At 37.0% G+C, this 21,553-nt stretch overlaps 4 protein-coding genes across 7 annotated transcripts; 2 read left to right on the forward strand and 2 right to left on the reverse strand.

The window, feature by feature from the left end:
* The first annotated feature begins 1,461 nt into the window (after positions 1-1,461).
* Positions 1,462-3,759, forward strand: LOC125052771. Its single transcript, XM_047653791.1, has one exon. The coding sequence runs from the start codon at positions 1,632-1,634 to the stop codon at positions 2,142-2,144; it is 513 nt and encodes a 170-aa protein (XP_047509747.1). The 5' UTR covers positions 1,462-1,631; the 3' UTR covers positions 2,145-3,759.
* A 554-nt stretch (positions 3,760-4,313) lies between these two features.
* LOC125052770 (chitinase-3-like protein 1) lies at positions 4,314-6,741 on the reverse strand. The gene has a single exon (XM_047653790.1). It carries the CDS (start codon positions 6,350-6,352, stop codon positions 5,003-5,005), a length of 1,350 nt encoding a protein of 449 aa, XP_047509746.1. The 5' UTR covers positions 6,353-6,741; the 3' UTR covers positions 4,314-5,002.
* LOC125052768 (blastoderm-specific protein 25D-like) lies at positions 4,341-14,302 on the forward strand. Of its 3 annotated transcripts, XM_047653788.1 has the most exons (7): positions 4,341-4,887; positions 7,849-9,027; positions 9,434-9,712; positions 10,410-10,636; positions 10,955-11,243; positions 11,619-11,747; positions 12,911-14,302. In XM_047653788.1, the coding sequence occupies exons 1-7, from the start codon at positions 4,840-4,842 to the stop codon at positions 13,103-13,105; spliced, it is 2,346 nt and encodes a 781-aa protein (XP_047509744.1). In that variant the 5' UTR covers positions 4,341-4,839; the 3' UTR covers positions 13,106-14,302. The 3 variants fall into 3 exon arrangements, with proteins under 3 accessions (XP_047509744.1, XP_047509743.1, XP_047509745.1); XM_047653787.1 differs by lacking the exon at positions 4,341-4,887 and having other exon boundaries at positions 7,267-9,027; XM_047653789.1 differs by lacking the exons at positions 4,341-4,887; positions 12,911-14,302 and having other exon boundaries at positions 7,268-9,027; positions 10,955-11,275; positions 11,619-11,742.
* A 2,786-nt stretch (positions 14,303-17,088) lies between these two features.
* Positions 17,089-21,447, reverse strand: LOC125052663 (titin). 2 transcript variants are annotated; one of them, XM_047653628.1, is made up of 8 exons: positions 20,909-21,447; positions 20,114-20,283; positions 19,041-19,329; positions 18,829-18,958; positions 18,211-18,455; positions 17,742-18,035; positions 17,390-17,606; positions 17,089-17,321 (listed from the first exon to the last, which is right to left on the reverse strand). In XM_047653628.1, exons 1-8 carry the CDS (start codon positions 21,155-21,157, stop codon positions 17,194-17,196), a joined length of 1,722 nt encoding a protein of 573 aa, XP_047509584.1. In that variant the 5' UTR covers positions 21,158-21,447; the 3' UTR covers positions 17,089-17,193. The 2 variants fall into 2 exon arrangements, with proteins under 2 accessions (XP_047509584.1, XP_047509583.1); XM_047653627.1 differs by having other exon boundaries at positions 18,211-18,458; positions 20,909-21,445.
* Between the last annotated feature and the right edge of the window lie 106 nt (positions 21,448-21,553).

Below are 21,553 nucleotides of genomic sequence, written 5' to 3' on the forward strand. Positions count from 1 at the left end.
AATTTAATGAGGTGGAAGTTGTAGTTCTGTAAACCCAAAAACAACACGAAGGCGGCCTGGCCTTACTTGGCTAAAATCGCCGACATTCGAGCCTTATAGCTGAAATATTGAAAAACATCAAATAGAAATCTGGCAGAACATAGGCGTACAAGAAATTTACGTAACGTTGACGGCCTGCCCATACGGCAGCAGATAGATAGGAGTTGCTCGAAAAAGCTACCTGGGGCGATATTTCAAATTTCGGCCAAAACACAAACTGAATTATTTATGTGTCGCCAGTTAAGTAACCGGCGCTATGAGGAAAATATTATTATTAAATCTAGAACTTTCTATCTGCTTCCTTGAACACGCCAACGGCTTGGCCAACTAAAATATTAGGGATGGCGATCTGAGATCGATTAATCGAAGAATCGATTTTTCGAGCAGAAAATATCGATTTTTTAAATCGATATGAAGTACTGTGTCGATTCACTGAATCGATATATCACCCTTGAAAATCGACATTCGATTTTTTCTGTTTTGGTATAAACCATACAATTATTTGCATTTAGTTGAATGTGCCTGAATTATAAGAGTGCTGCCGGTTAAAGAGTTAACTACTCATAAACTCGCGAGATGGCTGTATGTTTAGTATCCTTTACTCGCCTCTCTTTAATAAAAAAGTTACGTTTGTAGTCTTTGACTTTATGTATTTATAATCTGTGACGATTGATATTGCATTATTCATTTGTTGTTGTCGTTTAATGAATACTGTTATTAGCGTAATATAAGTATTTTCATGATTGATTTTCATCAGATTTTCATGTAGTGTTTGTTGCGAAATAATAACTAATTGAGAGTAGGTAAGTAAATAAGTAAAGCGCTTCTTATTTTTTACTTTGACGCTATTATTTTCAGTTTGTTCTGTTAGTTGTGATTATCATTTAAATTTACTTTTACACAGGAATAATCAGCATTGAAATAACTAATAAGTAATATGTGGAATTCTTATTGATGGAAGTGTTCATACTTCATTCACGATTACTTTATGTCCAATTATCTATTTATTGATAAGATATCGTTAATTGCAATATTAATCTTGTTTTTAGTAAAATTGATACAAATTTACATTGTAAACGCAAACTTGAAAAAAAGATCGATTTTTTAAGAATCGATTTTGTAGGCCTCGATTTTTTCGTGAATCGATTCATTAGACTACGATTCGAATCGATTTAAAAATCGATCTTTTTCGTAAAGAATCGCCATCCCTATAAAATATTATGGCAAGTAAAATAATGGAAGTTAGTGATCCCTCCCCCCGCCACTTGGGTGGTTTGCTCAAAAACAAAAAGTGTTATAGTGCATTATTATATAAAGACAAAAATACATGTGAATTTTCATGTAGAAGAATAGGCTTAAAGGCCTCGTTACCAGGCCATTAAATAAAAAAAGGAGGATGCAGGGGCATTTGACAAAAAGAAAAAGTCAAACTTTCAATGTCGATTGTCGGTGACGTCACGTCAGCAAATGTCACCACTCGCGTTCTCAATTCTCATTATTTTTATTTCGCAATTTCCAGAAATTTGCAGTTCTATACAATTCTCTGGTGTATTTTTTCTTTAAAAAGTAGTCTTATGTTATTTTGTTAAACGATGGACAATCAATATTACTACAAGCTGATGGCGAGTTATCTATCTAAACGAAACTGCGACGAGTCATTTATGAGGTATTTCTTCGGTAAGAATGCAACAAAGAAGACCCCTGAAGAGTTGGAACGGGCTGATGAAAGAAAAAGACGTTTGCAGAGGGAGAGATCGAGACGGTATCGCGCCTTGAAAAATGCCCGGCGACAAAACGAAAACAGTCGAGACAGTAATGAAAATGAATCTGCCAGGAGCAAGTCACGAACTCTTTCCGTGGACGAAGAGGTGAGCGATTGCGATGAGTCGCCAACATTGTGCGACCTGCGTGAGTTACACTATGGTGAAGCATGGCGAGAGCCAGCTTCCTCTGATTGTGCTTCAGATGATAATTCTGCGCATTCCGTGCTCGATCACACGCCTCCAGCCAACCTCTCACTTGACTTAAAAGAGTTTCTCAGTTCTAACACTGAGTTAGACTATCCTACTGTACACAGCCTTATGTTTCACTGGCTTCAGACGTAGCATCTTGGCATTAACATTAATAAGGCTAGCTTAGCCAATATGCCTATGTAATTTGGGATAAACTCACAAATTAGAAATTGTTTCAATCTGGCTTCTATCAGTAGAATCTCACAAAGTATTATTTTTGAGCTACCATAAGGTAGAACAGTAGATACTCACATATCAATACATAAGATTGCTTGTTAATGTGAAGCTGACACTTGCGATAACCGTCCTGCTCTAGATTATATGTATATGTTCTGATGTTAATGGTTACTATATACTGTTTATAATATGCTTTAAAAAAAGTAGTATAAAAAATTCTGGTTAATAACAACCAATTCCCTTAACTTCAAATGAAACATCAGATTATAATGACAGTTATAATTTGTGTTTTTTATTTCCATTGTAAAGAAAAATTACCCACTTGTTAACTTGCAATATAATTGCTATATTACTGTTCTGAACAAAATCAGTGTACTGAATTATCAGTGATAAAGTATCACACTCAGTGGCCATTGAGCTCCTTACTTAAAATAATGAATTCCACTAGACAATAAGTTGTTGTTAATTTGCCATATCCTAATGTTTAGAAACTCTACTAATATACATTATTATATATCCTTATAGAGACATAGAGTATATATACCTATAGTTTGTGATACAAGGCGTTTACATTTTGTGTGAAATCTACAATATTAGGTATAATATAGGCTAGGTAAGTCAGTAAGTTTGCGCCACACTCAATTGCTGGTCATATGCTCTAATCTTGTGTTACATTTAAACAAAGCATTCCACAATATTTTTAATGGCTTTTTAATATTTTTGTAAGCTACTTTATAAATAACTTTGACTTGTTCTGAGGGCTTAGGTCTTGAACTAAAATATCTGAATTTAAGTGTGTATGCTATAAATGCATTTAACAAAAAAATACTCAATTATTGCTCTCTTACGTTTTTATATTAAATTGGTTTATATGAAATTTATTTAAATTTTAATATAGAAATAAGTTAATTTTAAGTTGATAAAATTTCAGTTTGTGATATTTACTAGATCTTGAATTGTATTGATTTTTAATTAAGACAAGCAGTATAATATGTATGAAGAAAATTTGCATGATAAAATAAGTTGTGTCTGAATGTTATACAGATTTCATTCATAATTCCATTTTGTATTGCTCATGTGCCATTATTTAATTTCAAATTAATTGACTTAAACTGTTTTCTTGAAATTCATTTAAATGAACCAGCACAAACCTGTTATAGTACATAGGTTTAAAATATAAAAAAGTTAAGCTGATTTCTATGTAAGATGGTTTATTATAGAACTTAGAGTGCATTTTAATGACACATCATGTGAAGTAAAATTTGAATTTATTGTTAAAAACAGCATTTTCAGCTTATAACATTAAAGTCCTAAACTTGTATTGTTATAATCAGGATTATGTTATATCTTTATTATTATTGTTGCTTTGCTGTATTAGCATTAATTGCGTCAAATTAGGGAATTGTTCCCAAGGGTGCTGAAGTAGTGGTGCAGTGGAGTGCCCAAGAGAGCTAGTTATATACTTGCATATCTTTAAATATATATGTAGGTACTGTAAGGTAGTGCCATATTAAAGAGCTTCCTATTTTTATATATTGTTTTTGTTATTTTGTTGGTCCTAAAAACTCACTTAAATTGATTTTCTTTACTGACAATTTTAAAAGGTGACCATCAGATTCCTAATGATTGCATTGTTTGCAAAAATTGTATTGTTGTAGTAGAGAAGTCTGAGACAGAATTGCATATTCTTATCATGTATTCCTTACCATTTTGTGTAAGTATGATATTATAAAAAAAAAAGGATTAATAGGTTTTTGGTAGACTTGTTAAGATTCTGTATGAGTTTATATATTTTTGTGAACTGCTATCCTATTTAGGTAGATGATGGGTTCTCTAGCAATACTTAAGTTTGTCATGTTAACATAACACTTACATACTATTGATTTCTTACTTATTCCATAAAAGGACTTATGCGCACGATCAAACTAACCGTTTAGGCGATTTTATGTTCTTTCCTCCCACCCATATTACACCTACATCATTGACGTTATCATCAGTAGGTACATGATTTAATCCGGTTTTATGTTAAGAAATAACGTCAGCCCAATCTTTACCATGCGCAGATATAAAATTAAACTCTTTAAATTAATTGCACATCAACTTTAATATTAACATTTCAGGTACTTTTATTGTTACACCATACTCATATATTTTAAGGCTCATACACACTATTCAGCCTTAAGATAGGTAAAAGATAGAAAGAAACTATCATTAAGGAATAAAGAATAGCAGCAATTCTATAATTACAAGCTTCCAAAATATTTTAATGTTTATGTTTAACTGATGAGGTCAATGAAGTGGAATATAAGTTGGAAAAATCGGGTGTTTTTTACAGAATCTCTGCATAATCTGTACGTGGAACGGGTGGTGTCTACGGCGATTGTGGGCGCTCAAGTGGAAATCCCCACTGCAACCTAACGAGTTCTAGTTTTCTTTGGCTTTTTCACTAGCAAGATGACCTGTTTGCCATGCGTGCTGTTCTAGGCCGCTGAGCCGCGGCCACTGCATTCACCTTGGGCAGTCGCGATGCGCGTGGGCCGACGCCCGCGCCTCTGCCGCGGCTCGCACGATTGCTTTTAATATTTATTTTGTGGTACTAATATTGTGAATTATGAAATCCTGTACAATGTACAAAATTACTTATGTGTCTCGGAAGAAGGTAAATTTTTTATATACCTAATTAATGAAGAGGTCTCGGTAACTGCGTGTATAGGATTGCATTACAAAAATAACTTATTGAACCATATACATATTATTATCATGCAATCGCACATTCATGTTAGGATAATATTTCTAATAGAAGCAGACAAGGGAAAGTTATCACTGACATTGCTGAAAAGTATATTCCCACAGAGTCCTTTATAGTCATCCGAGTTCAGTGCATAGATCATGGCTCCTCTCAGCTTGTGCTTTTTTATATATTCAGCTTTACTTGTAACACTTTGAGGGCTGTCAAACGAAATCCATTCTGTTTGTTTATGTAAATATGACACTCGTGCATTTTTCTCTTCTACTATACTCACATTGCTATTATCTTTTAAAAAATTACAAACCTCAGGATAACTTACAAACCCTGAACTACCAACATGACCATATCCTGATGCCGGGCTCCCAATGTCTGCATTATCTTCATTTACTAGGGTAAAGCTGTGGCCATAAGTTGGTATACCCACAACAATCTTACTTTCATTTAAACCTTTACTTAGATACATTTGTATTGTATAGTTAATATTAAGAGTCCCCATGTAGAAATACTCAGAATTTCTAGCATATAATGGTGAATTTAGTCCTGTGAATGGTGTATACTGTGTATAATAATGAAAGTCATAGGTCATTATGTTTGCATAATCCACATACAAGTTGATTTGATCGACATCATATGCCACATCAACAATTATCTGAGGTGCAGCTAAAGCCACTGTGAGCATGTAATTCCTCTTCTCTCTAATATACTCCATCCTTATCTCTCTCAGCAACTGTGAGAAGTGCTGCCTTTCCCTCTTGCCTGCATCTCTGCTATATTGATGAAGGGCAGGAAATTCCCAGTCTAAATCTATGCCATCTAAAGTATAATTTCTTAACGTGTATTTTATAGACTTTATAAACTCTTTTCTAGCTATGTGATTTACTACCATATCTGAAAATCCTTCATTATTACCAGCTCCTCCCACAGACAGCAAAACTTTTAAACTTGGATTTTTGTTTTTTATTTGTAGGACATCTGCTATAGTTTTAATTTGCAAATCAGTTAAATAAATTTGTTTATTTTTCACCTGTGCAAAGGCAATATTGATGTGAGTGCACAGATGAGGGTTGATGTTGGAGGGTAGTAACTGAGAAGCATCATCATTGGAAGGAGTATTATAGTAGCATGATACCACTTTATCACTAATTATATCGGAATTATCAACATACACAATATCAATAAGTGGGTTTTGTTTCTTTAGAATGACCACAGCTATTAGTGACAAAATAATTAACCATAGAATTGTACTCACACATCTATAATACGTAAAACATTTTTTATTTTTGTTCTCTACTTTGTCCAATTCTTTATACGTACTTAGTTTTATTGAATTCCCATTTTTCTTGTAGCCAAAGATTTTGTTCCACGTCTCTTTCATAGCTTACTGCGAAAATGTTAGCTTAATATTGTTAAAAACACCCACATTACATTGAATTGTTTTTAGGTGCACAAAGACATCTAAATAAACTTAATTGCGTCATCTGCCTTCAATTAATCTTGATTACTGATAAACAAATACTGAATTGCAATATACACAGCATTCAAAACACTGGAAACTGAAAAGATAATTGTTCCTAATTCTTATTCGCAAGGACACGTGAATACGTTTGTCGGAGTCTCTTAAGTCTTGCAATTTATTTTTAGGTACTTCTGTATAACTAAGATGATTGCGTTAATAATGTTTATCAATATATTCATTTAATTTGCTGAACTCATAATAACATTTTTTTTTAAATAATTTTATGGCCTGGTATCATAATACCATAAATCATAACCATAAATAAAGATTGCCACAGAAGTTAGGCCACAGAATGCCTATTGCATTCAATAAGACTCAACAAAAGAATATTATTGTTTCAACACCATTCTAATACGTAAAAATTAGATAAAATAATGTTTTATTTTATGTAGGTTGGTAGTTGTTCGGACTAGTATCGTTTATTACATAATACATATTGGTGAAATCGAGTTTCGTTGAAGTCGGTTTTCATCATGTAGCTAGTTAGCTATGCCGAATAATTTATTAAAGTGATCTAGCAATATTATGGTGATAGTTTTTTTTTACTTTAAATATTATCGACAAATAAGATAGGTCACTAGTCAACACAAACCTCTAAAATCCAAAAAAAAAATTATTGCTACTAAAACCAGTATGAAATTGACCAAAAATGACATCAAACATAACATGTGAGTTACAGAATACTTTTAAAATACTTATTTATTGCATTAGCAATAACAGTAACAATTATATAAATTTACGGATGAAAATCATTGTTTTTTTTTTCTTTGTTTTCTATCTACATATCTACAATTTGATACTATTCAAAAAGATTAAGAGCAACAAGCATCAGAATTTGATAAATGAGTTTACGACCACAAGCATATGATAGTGAAATATGTGTCGTTTAGCCATACACAAAAATACCTTAGTTTAGAGCCAAATAGCTAGCTATCTTATTTTTACACGCTTTCTATGTTTTAACTTTTGTTCTTACCTGAAAAGTGAAAACCGAAAACAGAAAAACACCATCAACCTGTTTAATGTCAAATGTCAATGTCAGTCGCCAATTGTCAAGTAATTACCAACTAAGTAACAAATTGAATTGTTGAGGTTGTGAAAAATTTCTAAATATTAATATAAGATTTTAATTAAAACAGAACATAAATAACACTACATATTATGTCCCGACATATCCTATAAATACTTAAACAAAACTTAGATGTTATTTTTACTATAATATATTGTTCGTTATGGATGGTGTCTCCATGAATCACTATGAAAAACAGCTGTACAGTGTGTTCAAAACCTTCGACATAAATAACGAAGAAGCCTTAGATAGGTCTGCTGTTCTTGAGCTATGTGACGCGTTACAGCTTGAGGATCGAGGGGCTACACTAGTTGACACGCTTTTTGACGGGCGGCCTGACCGTGTCACCTTCACTCACTTTCGCAACGGGCTACTGTCTGTACTCGGCGGCGAGGGTCCTTCACCGGCACCCAGCACTCGACCAGCTGTATCGACACCACCCCAAAGTGACGACGATTCTTCAGGCCGAGAAGTTGCTCCGAAATTTACCTTTGGATTGAAAAAATATGGTCGTCGCTCGCGACCACAACGAATAGATTCAAACGTGTCTCCGCGACATCGTGTGGCTTCCGAGTCGCGTTTAGATGTCGAACGTTGTAAACAACGTATGAAGTGTAAACGAAGCTCTTCAGCTATGGAAAGTCGCATTGACTTACGTCTCGAAGATGAAGAAGCTCCAAAGCTAGACCATGAGCAGCGCGTCGACACAGACCGAGCTCTAAAGCTTTGCCAAAGCTTGGAAATGCATGGTGTCAATAGAAAGCTCATCCAACAAGTATTTGATTCATCAAAAACGGATGAAATGAGTTTAGGTGAATTTTTTGATAGACTTAATGTATCTCTCCAGTCCACAATTGATAGTAGTCTTGATGAAAGTAATTCTGATGTAAGTACATGTATAGATAATGATACTGTCCCCAGTGATGTAATTGTAGAGGCCTGGGAGCGAGCAGGGGTTCAAAAGCCTAGAAGACTACTTCAAGAATTAGGCTTCACAATAGTTGCTATTGAACCCAGAGATCTTGAACAATCACTTGATGAAGAATTACAAGCTTTGGGATTCCCATCAGAGATTTCAGAACCACGGTCTTTATTGTTATTAGCTGCCAATACATTGAGCAGACTACAAATAGAAAGAATTCGGAGTAAATTTGAAATGGTTGTTGCTGAACGCAACAAACTGAGATCTGACCTTTCAGAAGCTAATCGGCGAGCAAGGATGTTAGCGCAAGATGTTGATGAGAACCATGCGCAGATAGAAGCAGAGCTAAAAAATAGAATGAAGGCAATGGAATTGAAACACGCAGAAATAGCGCGATTGGCTGGAGATGAAGCTGCAGCGGAGCGGGAACGCGCATCTCGCGAGTCCAGTCGTCTGGCTGCAGATATCGCGCGCCGCGCTGATCTCGAGGCCCAGCTGCGGATAGATCTAGCAACCCGCACACAACGTTGCCAAGATCTGGAGGTTGGTGGCTTTATTTTATAGTATCAAGTTAGGAACTTATCACTGCCTCTGTTACATTTGAACTTGAAATGGTTCAAGCCATATAAACAGACAGAGAGCTTTCAGAGGTATCTACACTTATTTAAAGAGGATTTTTTTGTCTGTGAAGTCTGCGACCAACAGAAGTCTTCATCATACAAATTTATTAATATTATTGATTGGTAAGAAAAGTTTTATTTGACTGATTTACATCACTTAGTTAAGTTTAGTAGAAAAGTTTCTCTCCTATATATTAAAAAAAAAGCCTTTATTATGTGGTATATTTATTTAAATAACATATGTAAATGTTATTTAATTAAATATACATTTTTATGTTGTATCAAGTTAAACAGCATAACCATTTTCAATTTATGCCCATATATTTCAGGAACGAATCAATGAGTGTGAAAATCGTCATAATGAAATCGAGCGTGAAGGAGCCCGTGCATTGGAAGAGGCCCGAATTGCCGCCCAACGCGAAGCGGAACGCGCCGAGAGAGAACACGCCGCCGCCGAGCAGTGTGCCGAACGTCTTGCTGAACTGCGTGGCGACAACGCGCGCCTTCGGGACCGTGTCGACGAGCTGGCTGCCGCGCTTGAGGCTGCTGCCCGCGCCCCCCGCCCATCATCAGCTCCTTCCAGTCCTTTAACCCTCAATACGCTTCAGGTACCTATTGCGTTTTTAAAACTTACATCCCTTTTCTTAACCTTTATTTTTAAATGGATTGTGTGGAGGTCTTCTCTAGACCCTTTATTTTAAAACAGGGCATAATCATAATAATGTTACTATAATGTATGGACTTTTATTGTGTGATAGTTGTGAAGAAAAAATGCCTCTGAGACCTTACATTGGACTTTCTTTAATATCTTAATATATAAAAATTACGTGTCACGTTGTTTGTCCGCTATGGACTCCTAAACTACTGAACCGATTTCAATCAAATTTGCATACCGTGAGCGGTTTCATCTAACTTAAAAGATAAGATAGCTTACATCTCAATTTATACCCGCAATATTATTTTATTGCAAATTATTTGTTAATTATTTGATAGTCACAATTCCAACAGATGGCGCTGTGTTGAAAGTACCAACGTTTCACATAACCTACAATTTAATGACATTACCACCAAAAAAGCATGGTGGTCCCCATGACTGGTGTTCTCCTACCGTTTCCCTTGAATAGTTTGCTACTATGTAATATAACAAAAACCTTAGCCACAGCAACGCTTGGCCGGTCTGCTAGTGTGTTTATAAATTTTTATCTTTTAATGTTAATTTATCAAATTCAACGATTATTGTGTCATGTCATTAAACAAAGAGTTACGTGGTCCTATTATTTACATAGTTAATATTATTAATTTCAGCGTGAATGCTCAGTCGAGGATGGACACATAGAAATGTGTAGGCCATCTCAAGAGCAACTCAGCGAACTCAAGATGTTATCTGCAGAAAATGCGAGCTGTGAGCTTTGTGGTGGAAAGTGGGAGAGAGTGGGGGCACTGTGCGCAGTCCTAAGTGGCCCAGATGATGAACTGGCCCAACTGAGGGCATCACATGAGGCTGAAATATCGAATCTCAACGCTATTATCACGTTAGTGCCATTTCAATTGATGAAATAAGATAGTGAAAATACATGTAATTTAGAGTTATATCCAGTTCTAAATTTAGGTTAACACTTATAGGCATAATGGGAAATAAGAACTTTTAATACATAAACATGATAAAAAACATGAGTTTGATTGGCATATTTGGAACCTTCTAAATAGCATTCAAGTTCAATTAAGTTAGCTACAAATTGTATGGAATTCATGCATTCATGTACGCCATAAAATATCAAAAAATAGAATATTGACATTTATATATATATATATATATTTTTTTTTTAAATGGAATATTGATAATTTTGTAGGGAGCTGGAAGGTAGCTTGGATGCGTTGCGCGGTGAGTACGAGCGCTGCGAAGAGTATTGGGCAGCGAGGCTGCAGCGCGAACGGGACGAACAGCGCGCTGCCGATGAACTGCTGGCAGAGTTGGCCGATAAGGTGGCGGCCTATGAGCGCCAGTTCGCGTCGGCGTCGCGCGTTGCGCCACCAGCTCTGCCGGCGCTGCCGGAGACAGCACTGGAAGACCAGTACGCCCAGCTGGAGGCCGAGATGCAGCAGCTGCGGGAGGAGACCGATGCTCGCCTTGCGCGACAGGTACCCTTCAGACCGCCTTAGCTGACATGCGTGTGGGTGCTTTTAAATTTTTAACCAACTTCAAAAAAGGAGGTTATCAGTTTGATCTGTGTATGTGATATGGTTGGCATTGCAAAACAATTGAATATCATGATATGTTAACTATTTGCTACAATTTGTAACTTTATGTATATTTTTCTTGATATTTTTCGAATGCTAAAAGTCAAGATACTATGAACAGGTAAAGGTTCATGTTTTATCAATATCGGTTCAGTCGTTTTTGAGATAGTCCAGTATTTCTGGAGGTATGTATTGTTAAAGGTAATAATGTTGACAGCTATTTAAGTGTAGTTTAATTTTTTTAATTACTAAACTCTTTAACTGCTGTTTCCACAGGCAGAAGATCTGTCGCAGAAATCCCAGCGCATAGAGGAGTTGCAGCAGTGTGCTGATCAGCTCCAACAGCAGCTGCAGAGGCCACGCCCCAGACCCTGCACAGACCTTGATGTGCAGCGGTTCCAGCCGGTAAGTCTGATATTTAACTTTGGCTTGGTTCTTCTGAGACCTTTAATAGATGATTTCCTGCATGATAAGCAGCCTCCCAGAACAGGGGGCAAACGGGCAGTAGACTCATCTGAGTATAAGTGATACCACCGCTTGTGTACATATTTTCTAAAATCAAAGTCAAAATCATTTATTCATATAGGTAACACAATGTACACTTATAAACGTCAAAAAAAAAGTATAATAATGCTTTTAATTTTACATTTACTATGAGTTCTCAAATCAAGGGCGTAGAACGGAAGAAAAGAACTGGCAATAATCTCTCCACGACTCTTTTTCTAGATGGCTTGCAATGTTGCCGGCCTTTTAAGAATCGTTATTGCTGTGCTTGCTATTTTCTTTGAATATTTGTAGTCTTGCTTTAAAATGCAATTTTCATAATGGCGAGCATTTATAATTCTGATAAAACTTATCCGCTTTTATTACCAAAAATATTGATTTATTCAAAAAACAAACATATTACATACTCGATCCTTACAATACTAAACCAATGCAATAATGTCGAAAAATAGAAAAATATGTAATAATAAATACATAAGGTACACAATATTGCTACTGTGAAATCACTTTGCGAACATATAAAGATGTCGATTAATCCTTAAGCTTCTTAATAGTTGACTTATTTATATGAATTGGTTGACGAAAGTCTAACATTTTCAATTTTTTTTTGCGATTTCTTACTATTTTTTATTGAAAGAGCAAATGTTAAAAACGCATAAATAAAGACAATTTGTTCAGCTAGGATCCGAATACAAGAACTACGGGTTAATATTTATTATATTAAATAAATATAATAAACACTAAGAAATTCGAGTGTATGTAGTTAGTTCCTCCTTCAAATGCCGGCAACTTTACTAACTTATAGTATTTTAATAGCATAGCTTTTACACATTTAAAGAAAACACTTTTTTAGCGGATTGAAGTTATGTATTATTATAAACTTATAATTATTTTACATAATTCAATTCGGTTAAAAAGTGTTTTCTTTAACTTAACTTAGTTTTTATATTCTTTTGGATGTATGTAACCCAATATTAGAATACCATAGGACGACTGTCTGTATCAAATATGTGAAAGTAATAAATGTTAGCAGAAAATTTATACAGTTTGTTTGTTTGTGATAGACGTGTGGATGCGGCGGAGCAACGGCAGGAGCGGCTTTACGGGCGCGAGCAGCACGAGCAGAACGGGCAGCGCAGAGGCTCCACGCGCGCCTCGCCGCCGCCGACCTGCTCGTCAAAGACTTGTACATCGAAAACTGCCGCCTGGCGCATCTGCCCCACCTGCCCCCCCTTCCGCCCCTGCCCCGCTTGCCCTGACCCTCTCGGCTGGCCTCATGCAATAGTTCCTGTGAGACCTCGCTCCTACCCGTGTCACTTACGACGCGTGCCTCTTACCACACGTGTCCGTTTGTCACGTAATATTTTTAGTTTACTTAAGTTTTTTCCAGGATTGATCGGAAGAATACTAAAAGTAATCGGTGGGCTTTGAATTGTAATATTATATGCAATTTTTTTACATAATCGTATGTATATATATACAAACGTTCAATGGTTAATGCAGTGTTTCGCTCAGATCACTCAAAGACTGATACTAGAGAATTGTTTTTATTATTGAAAACTATATCGCCGGACATTCTTAATGATGATTTTGTTATTTATAATAATGGTTATTCCTATGACATGTAAATTAATGACAAGTGCCTTTTAAATAAATATTTTGTATATAAATTATATAAGTCGCCGCCGGCGCCGCGCCGGGGAGAGTGAGATGATAATATCCATAATTAATTCCTTTGGTTCGTTTTTAGAACTTCGATAATCGAGCTTTTCGTTATCCTATTTTTAGTGATTACAATACATTAGCACTTAGTTTAATGAAATATGTGATCATAATTTAAAGACATTTGATTTAGAAATTATCATGTTTTTGATGATAGGCAACTTAGGATTAGGCAGAAATGGAGTCATGTGGAAATGTTTTTTAAATTCTTCACGACTCAATATATAACCCCGTTAAGCATTTACGTTAAGAATAAAAGAATTACCAGTGCGACATATTTTTCTTATATAATTGTCAAATAAATTTTTATTTTTAAGAATTACTCTCAATATTTGATCTAAGATTCAAAGACAATAAGTGTATACACTCCAATCTGTGAAGTAGTCATGCAAGTTGATACATGAGAGTTTCTTCGCACTTTAACGTGTCTCTGACTCTTAGACTATGATTCAAAGACAAGCGTTAAGCCAATTATTTATCTGTCAAAATCCTGTGACTATTTGACAGATAAGACTTAAACTTGTCTCTGAATAGATAATTATATATTACTGGATAGATAATTATGCATTTTGTCTCTCTTATAATAAATTTGACATAATAATTCCATTGTTTCGTTTAATTAAAATTGTCTATACTTTCGGCGATTAAGTAATAAATTCCAATGTCATTCCCTCGAGTGATTTTCTTGTGATCGATAAATATATAAAAATAAAAACATGTTGATTGTATAAAAATCCACGTTTTATTTATTATTTAGACCTATTTTTCTGGAGACTTACCGTAATCAATACACTGCACGTAAGAGTTAAGACCCAACGTGCAGGAATATTTAAATACATATAAATAGATTTTTTTTAAAATAGATAGCGATGCTTGATTGCTATTAATAATCAGCATCTCAAGATCAATCTAAAATAAACTTAAAAAAATTGGGCAACGTATCTTGCTAGTTTTTCTCGTCCATTCTTTGCCCTTGACTTATGTCCGGGTGGTAGCGTTGTATTTACGTAGTTTTTCAACACAAATTGACCGAACTATGCGTGAAACACACGCTAGTTGGGCAGCTGATGGTTAGTACGCTAATTATGGTAGGGGAGCCCACGATGCTAAATGGGGATTTACTCGAGCGTCGTAGAGACCTATTGGGATGCAAAGCTTAGATAAAAAGAAGAAAAAAATGTTATATGATAATTTCCTTTTCATCGGTGGGGGAAGCGGCTAAAGATAGTTAAATATGTAAAAAAAAACTGTTGCATGGACATCCTCGAGCGCGTCAGATATTGATAGCATCTATGCCCTACGTATTTTTAATAATGTACGTATGTTAATCTGATCGTTTGCATGATGCGGGTGGTTGTATTTAAGGGTTGAAAATTAAAAAAAAAAAAAAAATTATCGAGCGCGTCAGATTTTCTAAGGGAGTGTTAAGTGCACCAAAAAAAAGCTCTCATTCACTAATCTGACGATTTCGATGGGACGCAAACCCACAGCCATTTTCTTAATTTGCAAAAAAAAAATCGCAATTTTGAAATACTCAAGCGCGTCAGATTAAGATATATGTGGTTCATCTTTATGTTCTAAACGTACTGTCTCATAATCTGACGATTATCTAGAGGGATTCGCCTGTTCTGACAAAAAAAAAATAGAAAAACGGTTCACCTAAAGGGCCATCCCTGCAACTTCCCGCTAATTCCATTCCTGGGCGCTTAAAATTGATATTTTGAGCTCGCTGAGTTCAAAGAAATAACATTCCTATGCATTTGAGCTCTCCCAGCTCGAAAGTCTGATAGAAGTTTCATAGAACACTATTTTTGGAATTTTCAAACCGCAATAACTTTTGAATGGATCAAGCAATTTTCACGCGGTTGGCGGCATTCGACGCAGTTTTATCATCCTCATAAATAATTGCAATTTTAATTGATCGAACCACAAATTTCGGAGTAATCCCGAAAAAACACTTTTTCGGGTTTCTTTCGACGATATCTCTCGAACGAATCAACCGCTTTTGACCAGCTTGGTGGCGATCGACGTGGTTTTTCAAGCTCAAAGGCGGATTAGTTTTTGAAATTGATCGATAAAGAAACCACTTTAAAAAAAAATATTTCTTATTTTTTTAAGATTTTTCAAAATTTCTCAAAATCTATCGGTCCGAATCGGTTCAAATTCACAGGAAATGTAATTTTGAGGGAAATATTTAGAACGCCGTTTAGTAGATTCCGATCGGTTTAAGGAAATGTAGGCATCACGCAGCTGCACGCATTTAACTTTATCGACGAATTTTTGTTATTTCGGCTTGCGGAAATCGTCAGATTATATATTTTTCATTATTCTTGAATTATTTCCTTCAAAATAAAAAAAAAATTAGCTACGCTCGAGAATGTCGAGATGACGTTTTTTTTTACAACTTTGTTGCCCTCCCCTTTTTTTCCGTCACTCTCAAATTGTCAGATTAGTGGAATATACACTTTTTAGGATGTAATTAACTCACCCTACCTTAATCTGACGCGCTCGGGAATTTCTGATGGTCAATTTTTTTTTACTAAACTGATCCTGTCTCCTTCACGTGCGGCCTTATATATGGGCCTCATATTTTGTGGAGGTACTTAACCGGGTACAAGGTATCCCCCTATATATTAATCTGCCGCGCTTTAGTAAATCCCGAAATCCCCTCTTGGGCTCCCCTACCATTATTCATAAGATCAGTCAGTAAGATCAAGTACCCATGTCAAAAAACTATTAAATCTTTCTACCATTATTAAATCTTTTGTATATACAACGCTACGTCCTACAATTTAAGAACTGGTAGTAAATGTAAATTTGAAGTTGTTTCATTATTTTTAATGTTTACAAGTCATAGTCAAATTAATAAATATATTAACCCTTCAATCGTTTTCTATCTTGTATGCTTATAGCCCCGAATTAATCACGAGTTACTTAAAAATAACTTATGCTAAATTAAATACAGTGCGAGAAACAAAATAATCATTTAATAGTCTCTTAAAATAATGTCACCGTTTTAATATAGTTTTAGGCAATTTTAATATACATGATTTACTTTAGTATTGATATTACAATAATTATGGAATTAAATTTTTAAATCTCTAGAACAGGTAACTTCGTACGCGTTTACTATTCATTTCAAAAGTTAGGTCCACCGTAACCACGGATTGTGGGGAGGTTTACGACCCTCCGTCAAATGTTATTAAGTATCTACACATACATAGGATAACTTAGTTTAGAATTGTTTTTACATTATTTACATATTCTTATATCAAATTTTAAGAGGTATAAAACAGACATCTCCATTTTTCAGTTCAATAACACTACAGTGTGCAATAGTATCATACATCGATAATATTAAATAATTAATTGCTTTATAGTATTTACATTGAATTCAACATTTCGACATTTGCATGTTAACAATACAACAACGTAACTAACTAGCAATATTCAAAAGCAAATGCGACTTCATAATTTTTTATGTTCTAAATTGTGTACGCGCTTAACAAAAGTGACAAAGAGCATAGCTCTCTCCGAAAGAGACCTGGTGAATATTTGGTTTTCCATTTCAGACATTAAACTGATATGTGGGCCCAGTAGCCTATGTGGGCGTGGTATTAGGCGGCTAAAGGTACATGCCGTTGACGAGGTAATCGGCATCGAGCGCATACCGTTTGTGATGGCGACGGCGGCGTGATGCAGCACGCAACCGGCAACCCGCTATTGCGCCCAACGCCGCGGTTAGCAGAGTGCCTGGATATACACAACTGGTCAGAACTGTATAAGAACTTTTAATTATCAGTCTGCGGTCTACCACTTACCGAGAACAAGTAGCATCAGTGCAGCAGGCGGGTGTTCGCTGAGACCTTCGTGCTCATCACTGGCCCAATGCTCGTGTTGCACCATCTCAACTCGCCCGATATCTCCACGCTGTTCGATTGGAGCCCGCTGTTCTATCTGCTTTGGACGCGCTTGTTCATTTGGTAGCAGCGCTAGCTTCTCGTTTTGATTCGGAGCCGCAATCGTGTTATCTAACTCCTGATAATCATTCATTGTGTTTTTATGATAGCGAAAATTAAGACTAATCAACGTTTTCATCAACTGTTTTAATATTTTTTTCAAATTTACGGTCATGAATTTATCTTAATAACATTTGGTTAACTTTATGCTTACTGGTTGTATGTCTTTAAGAACTTTTTTCTTGGTGGTGTTTTCAAGTGGTGTTGGTGAATGTTCTATTGGTATGGTCTGCTGGGGACGTGGTGCGTTTGGCAGCAGCACAGCGTTTGGAACCATCGCTCTGGGTGGTAACGAAGGCGGGGGCGTATACGGTACGCGATCGGCGGCCGCCATCAGCTCGAAACCTTTCTTGGGCGAGTCCCGCAGCACCGCACCACGGTCTCCTCCATATATTAGTGGGAGCTCAGGCATTGTGTTGTCGATCGCACTGTCTCTTTGCTCCATTACCTACGATTACCTAAATATAACTACGGATATTCGAAGAAGAATTGGGATGACAGAACCAGAGTTAAAATGTAAGATGCTTTAGCATCCATGTGTCTACCTATGTGTTCAAGATCACGGTAGTAATGGTTCTATCTTACGAAATAAGTTTTATTAATTAATAATTAAAAAATCATACTCTCTGTGCTGGGGCGGGTGGAAGGCGATGCGGGGACCAAATGCGTTCGCTGTCGGGCCAATAGCCAGGAGGCGCGGCCGGCTGCTGAGGGGGCCATTCAGGTTCAGCTCGATGTGGTTGAGGCCAAGAGTGACGCGCCCAGCTAAGCGCTGGCGCAGCTGGCTCGCCTAACTGCTGCACCAAGCCGCCCGTGTGACTAAAAATATGTGGGCCTGTTGCTGCATCTCCCGTCACCGGACCAGGTACTGCTGTAAAACAGAAATCAAATATCTAATAATTTTATATTTACCAAACACAATACCAAAGTAGTCGCAGTACGTTACACTGTTACGCCATGGCTATAAAACTATGTAATCACCTTCCTAGAAGTTATAGATCACTGCCGTGTAATTCTTTCAAGGGGAAGGTGATTACATTTTTAAAGGCAAGGTGCCTTTAAAGCGTGGGCGAGTATTTAGACCATAAGTTTGACACCATAACTTAACTTATTATTACATTTGCATGCCTATTTATATATGGCTGATTGTGCGGATTTTTGTAGTTGATCGATGTAATTGTACCCTATCTTGGCAAATAAACGATTTATTATTATTAGTATTACATATTTCAGCTGCTTACCGTCGTTATAGTGATGTTGGGGCTGTGCTTGCGTCAGACGATGAGGCCAGAGCTCAGCCGCTTCTGCTACCGCCGCCGCTTCTGCAACGCTGAGATCACCGCCGTTGTCTATTTCGGATTCGAGTCGCACCTGATATGTTATAGAAATAGAACAAAATAAGTCAAAGTGAACATTTGATTGATATACGAGCCCAAATGCAAGGTAGACTTACTTGCGTGAGTGTGGGCGGTGGTGCGGTTGTGGAGGCAGGAACTGGTGGACCCGGCGCTGGTGGGCAAGCGAGTTCGGGTGCTTCATCGCTGCCATCTGCGCATTGTGGCACACCATCACAGGCATTGTATACTGCCACGCATTCGCCGCCAGTAGCGCACGCGAACTGGTAACGGCTACAGTGCGTGGAGATACCAGCTACCCGTGGGGATGAATGCGATGGAGTCGGACGAGGTGGTGGGTGAGGCGCCAGTGGTGATGTCGGAGTCGTAGATGTGCTACGTCCGCGGCTTTAAAAATCCAAAACATTTTAAGAATTATTAAAATTGTCATACAGATAATATTATTCAAGATCTTCACACCATTCTCAACTATAATTAATTCCTTAACAAACTCAGTACGAAGTTCGGTAAGTATACTTATTACAGGGGTTTACCGTAAAAAGGGAGGGGGAGGAAGTACTTAAAAGTAAAGACTTCCCAATGGTAGCTAAGAAAAAGGTATTCAATCTATGTATCCTACCATGTGTCATATCCGGCTGCGAGACTTAGGCATTATCTCAGAAACATCTTCTAAAGTTGAGAACATGCCAAAGAGGAATGGAAAGAAGCATGGTGGGTGTAACACTGAGACATCGAAAAAGAGCAGAAGAGATAAGATCAGCGACCAAAGTGGAGGACATTACAAATAAATTAAGGCAATTGAAATGGCGCTGGACTGGGCACATGACGAGAGATAGCAGGTTGAAATGGACAAACATAATTACAGAATGGCAACCACGCGATAGAAAAAGGAAAACAGGAAGACAGAGCAAGAGATGGGCAGACGATATAAAGAGAATAGGAGGCACAACTTGGACAAGAACAGCTAACATCAGAAAAGAACGGAAGCAGCTGGAAGAGGCACAGGACACGCTGATTTAGATAATCGGGTCAAGTGATGTATTAGATTTAATTATATTTATGTATTAGAATTAAGTTTTTTTATGTAATTTAAGTAAGTGTTACTATATTATACTGGGTGTCAGCAATAAAGGCTTAATAATAATAATAATACCGTAAGTGAACGAAGTACCTTAAGTCGGCAAGCTGGTGCCTCAATGGCGCTAGGCGCTCCTGGTCCTGTAACTCTGCGAGGCGGCGACTGATTGCCAGCACGCCACTGCTGAAGTTGCCATGCGCCGTGAACTTGCAGCGAAAGTCTTCAGGCGGTCCACACGCGAATAGATAACAACTGCCAGGGCTCTGAAAATATGTATTATTTAAGTTTGTTCCCCAATTCCCAAATATATAAAGTTTATTAAGCACTGATAGGGTGTGGGCAGGAGAATAACAATATAACAATCGGTTAATTACTCTTGTCAAAAGCGATTTCCTTTTATGTTAAATCAACCCATAGATTCATCAAACAACCCATAGATTCATTAATATGAACGCAGTAGGTCGTTCTTAGATAACAATCCATGTCATTGTCTACTACATACTAGGTAGAACTTGAGCAGCAGTAGAGCAGTGTTGGCCAAGTGGCTTCATCCCTGAGGTCATAGGTTCGATCCCCGGCTGTGCACCGATGAATTTTCTTTCTATGTGCGCATTTAACATTCGCTCGAACGGTGAAAGAAAACATCGTGAGGAATCCGGCTTTCTTTAGACCCAAAAAGTCGACGCATGGATCTTGCCGATTAGATTAACAAATGATCATGAAACAGATACAGACTTCTGAGGCCCAGACCTAAAAAAGTTGTAGCGCCACTTATTTATTTACTTTTTAGGTAGAACTTGATACCTTTATCTGTATATTTGTTTATCATTAATAACGTAAGTATATTGAGCGTGCTAATTTCGTAAATATTCATAACAGTGCATTTGCCTTTTCCTCAAACACGAAGACATCGCAGCTGTCAGTCTCGCAGCAGAGGCGCAAGCACTCTGGGCGTGCTCCCACGTCTAGCTCAGCGAGGTAGCGCGCGCCCATCTCTCGCGACTCCTCCGTGCGGATGATCTTATCGCGCTGCACGTCAAAGCGCGCCGCGCACGCGCTTGGATCTAGCGACCGCGCACTCGCACCCGCCCACCACCACGTGCACAAGCTTAAAAACACCCCAAACCACATCACCATTTTGCCACTTTAACAGTACACCACTCTATCACCAATGACACTGCAAAGATTTTTAGGATTGCACTAGCGTTGATTGCGTAGTGTACCTTCAACGCTGTCCCCGTGACTGATGCCTCGCGGGTCGATATTACCGCGCAGAAGCGGCAGCAACTTGTCGTATGTTTTCATTCCCAAAGGGGATAGATAACAAAATGAATGTATTAATTTATCTATAGGATTGTCTTTTACTTTTTACTATTTTATGGAGTGTATTATATTTAATACTGTAAATTTACCGTTTAATATTTTTCATTCTAAAAAGAAGGTCAACAATTTTTAACTACCAGTCCATACAATTTAAACCCCATAAAGATCACCGGTTATACAATAATACCGATCAAATGATAAGACAGAGCC

The sequence above is a fragment of the Pieris napi genome, chromosome 9, assembly GCF_905475465.1.
Source record: "Pieris napi chromosome 9, ilPieNapi1.2, whole genome shotgun sequence".
NCBI classification, from domain to species: Eukaryota; Metazoa; Arthropoda; class Insecta; order Lepidoptera; family Pieridae; genus Pieris; species Pieris napi.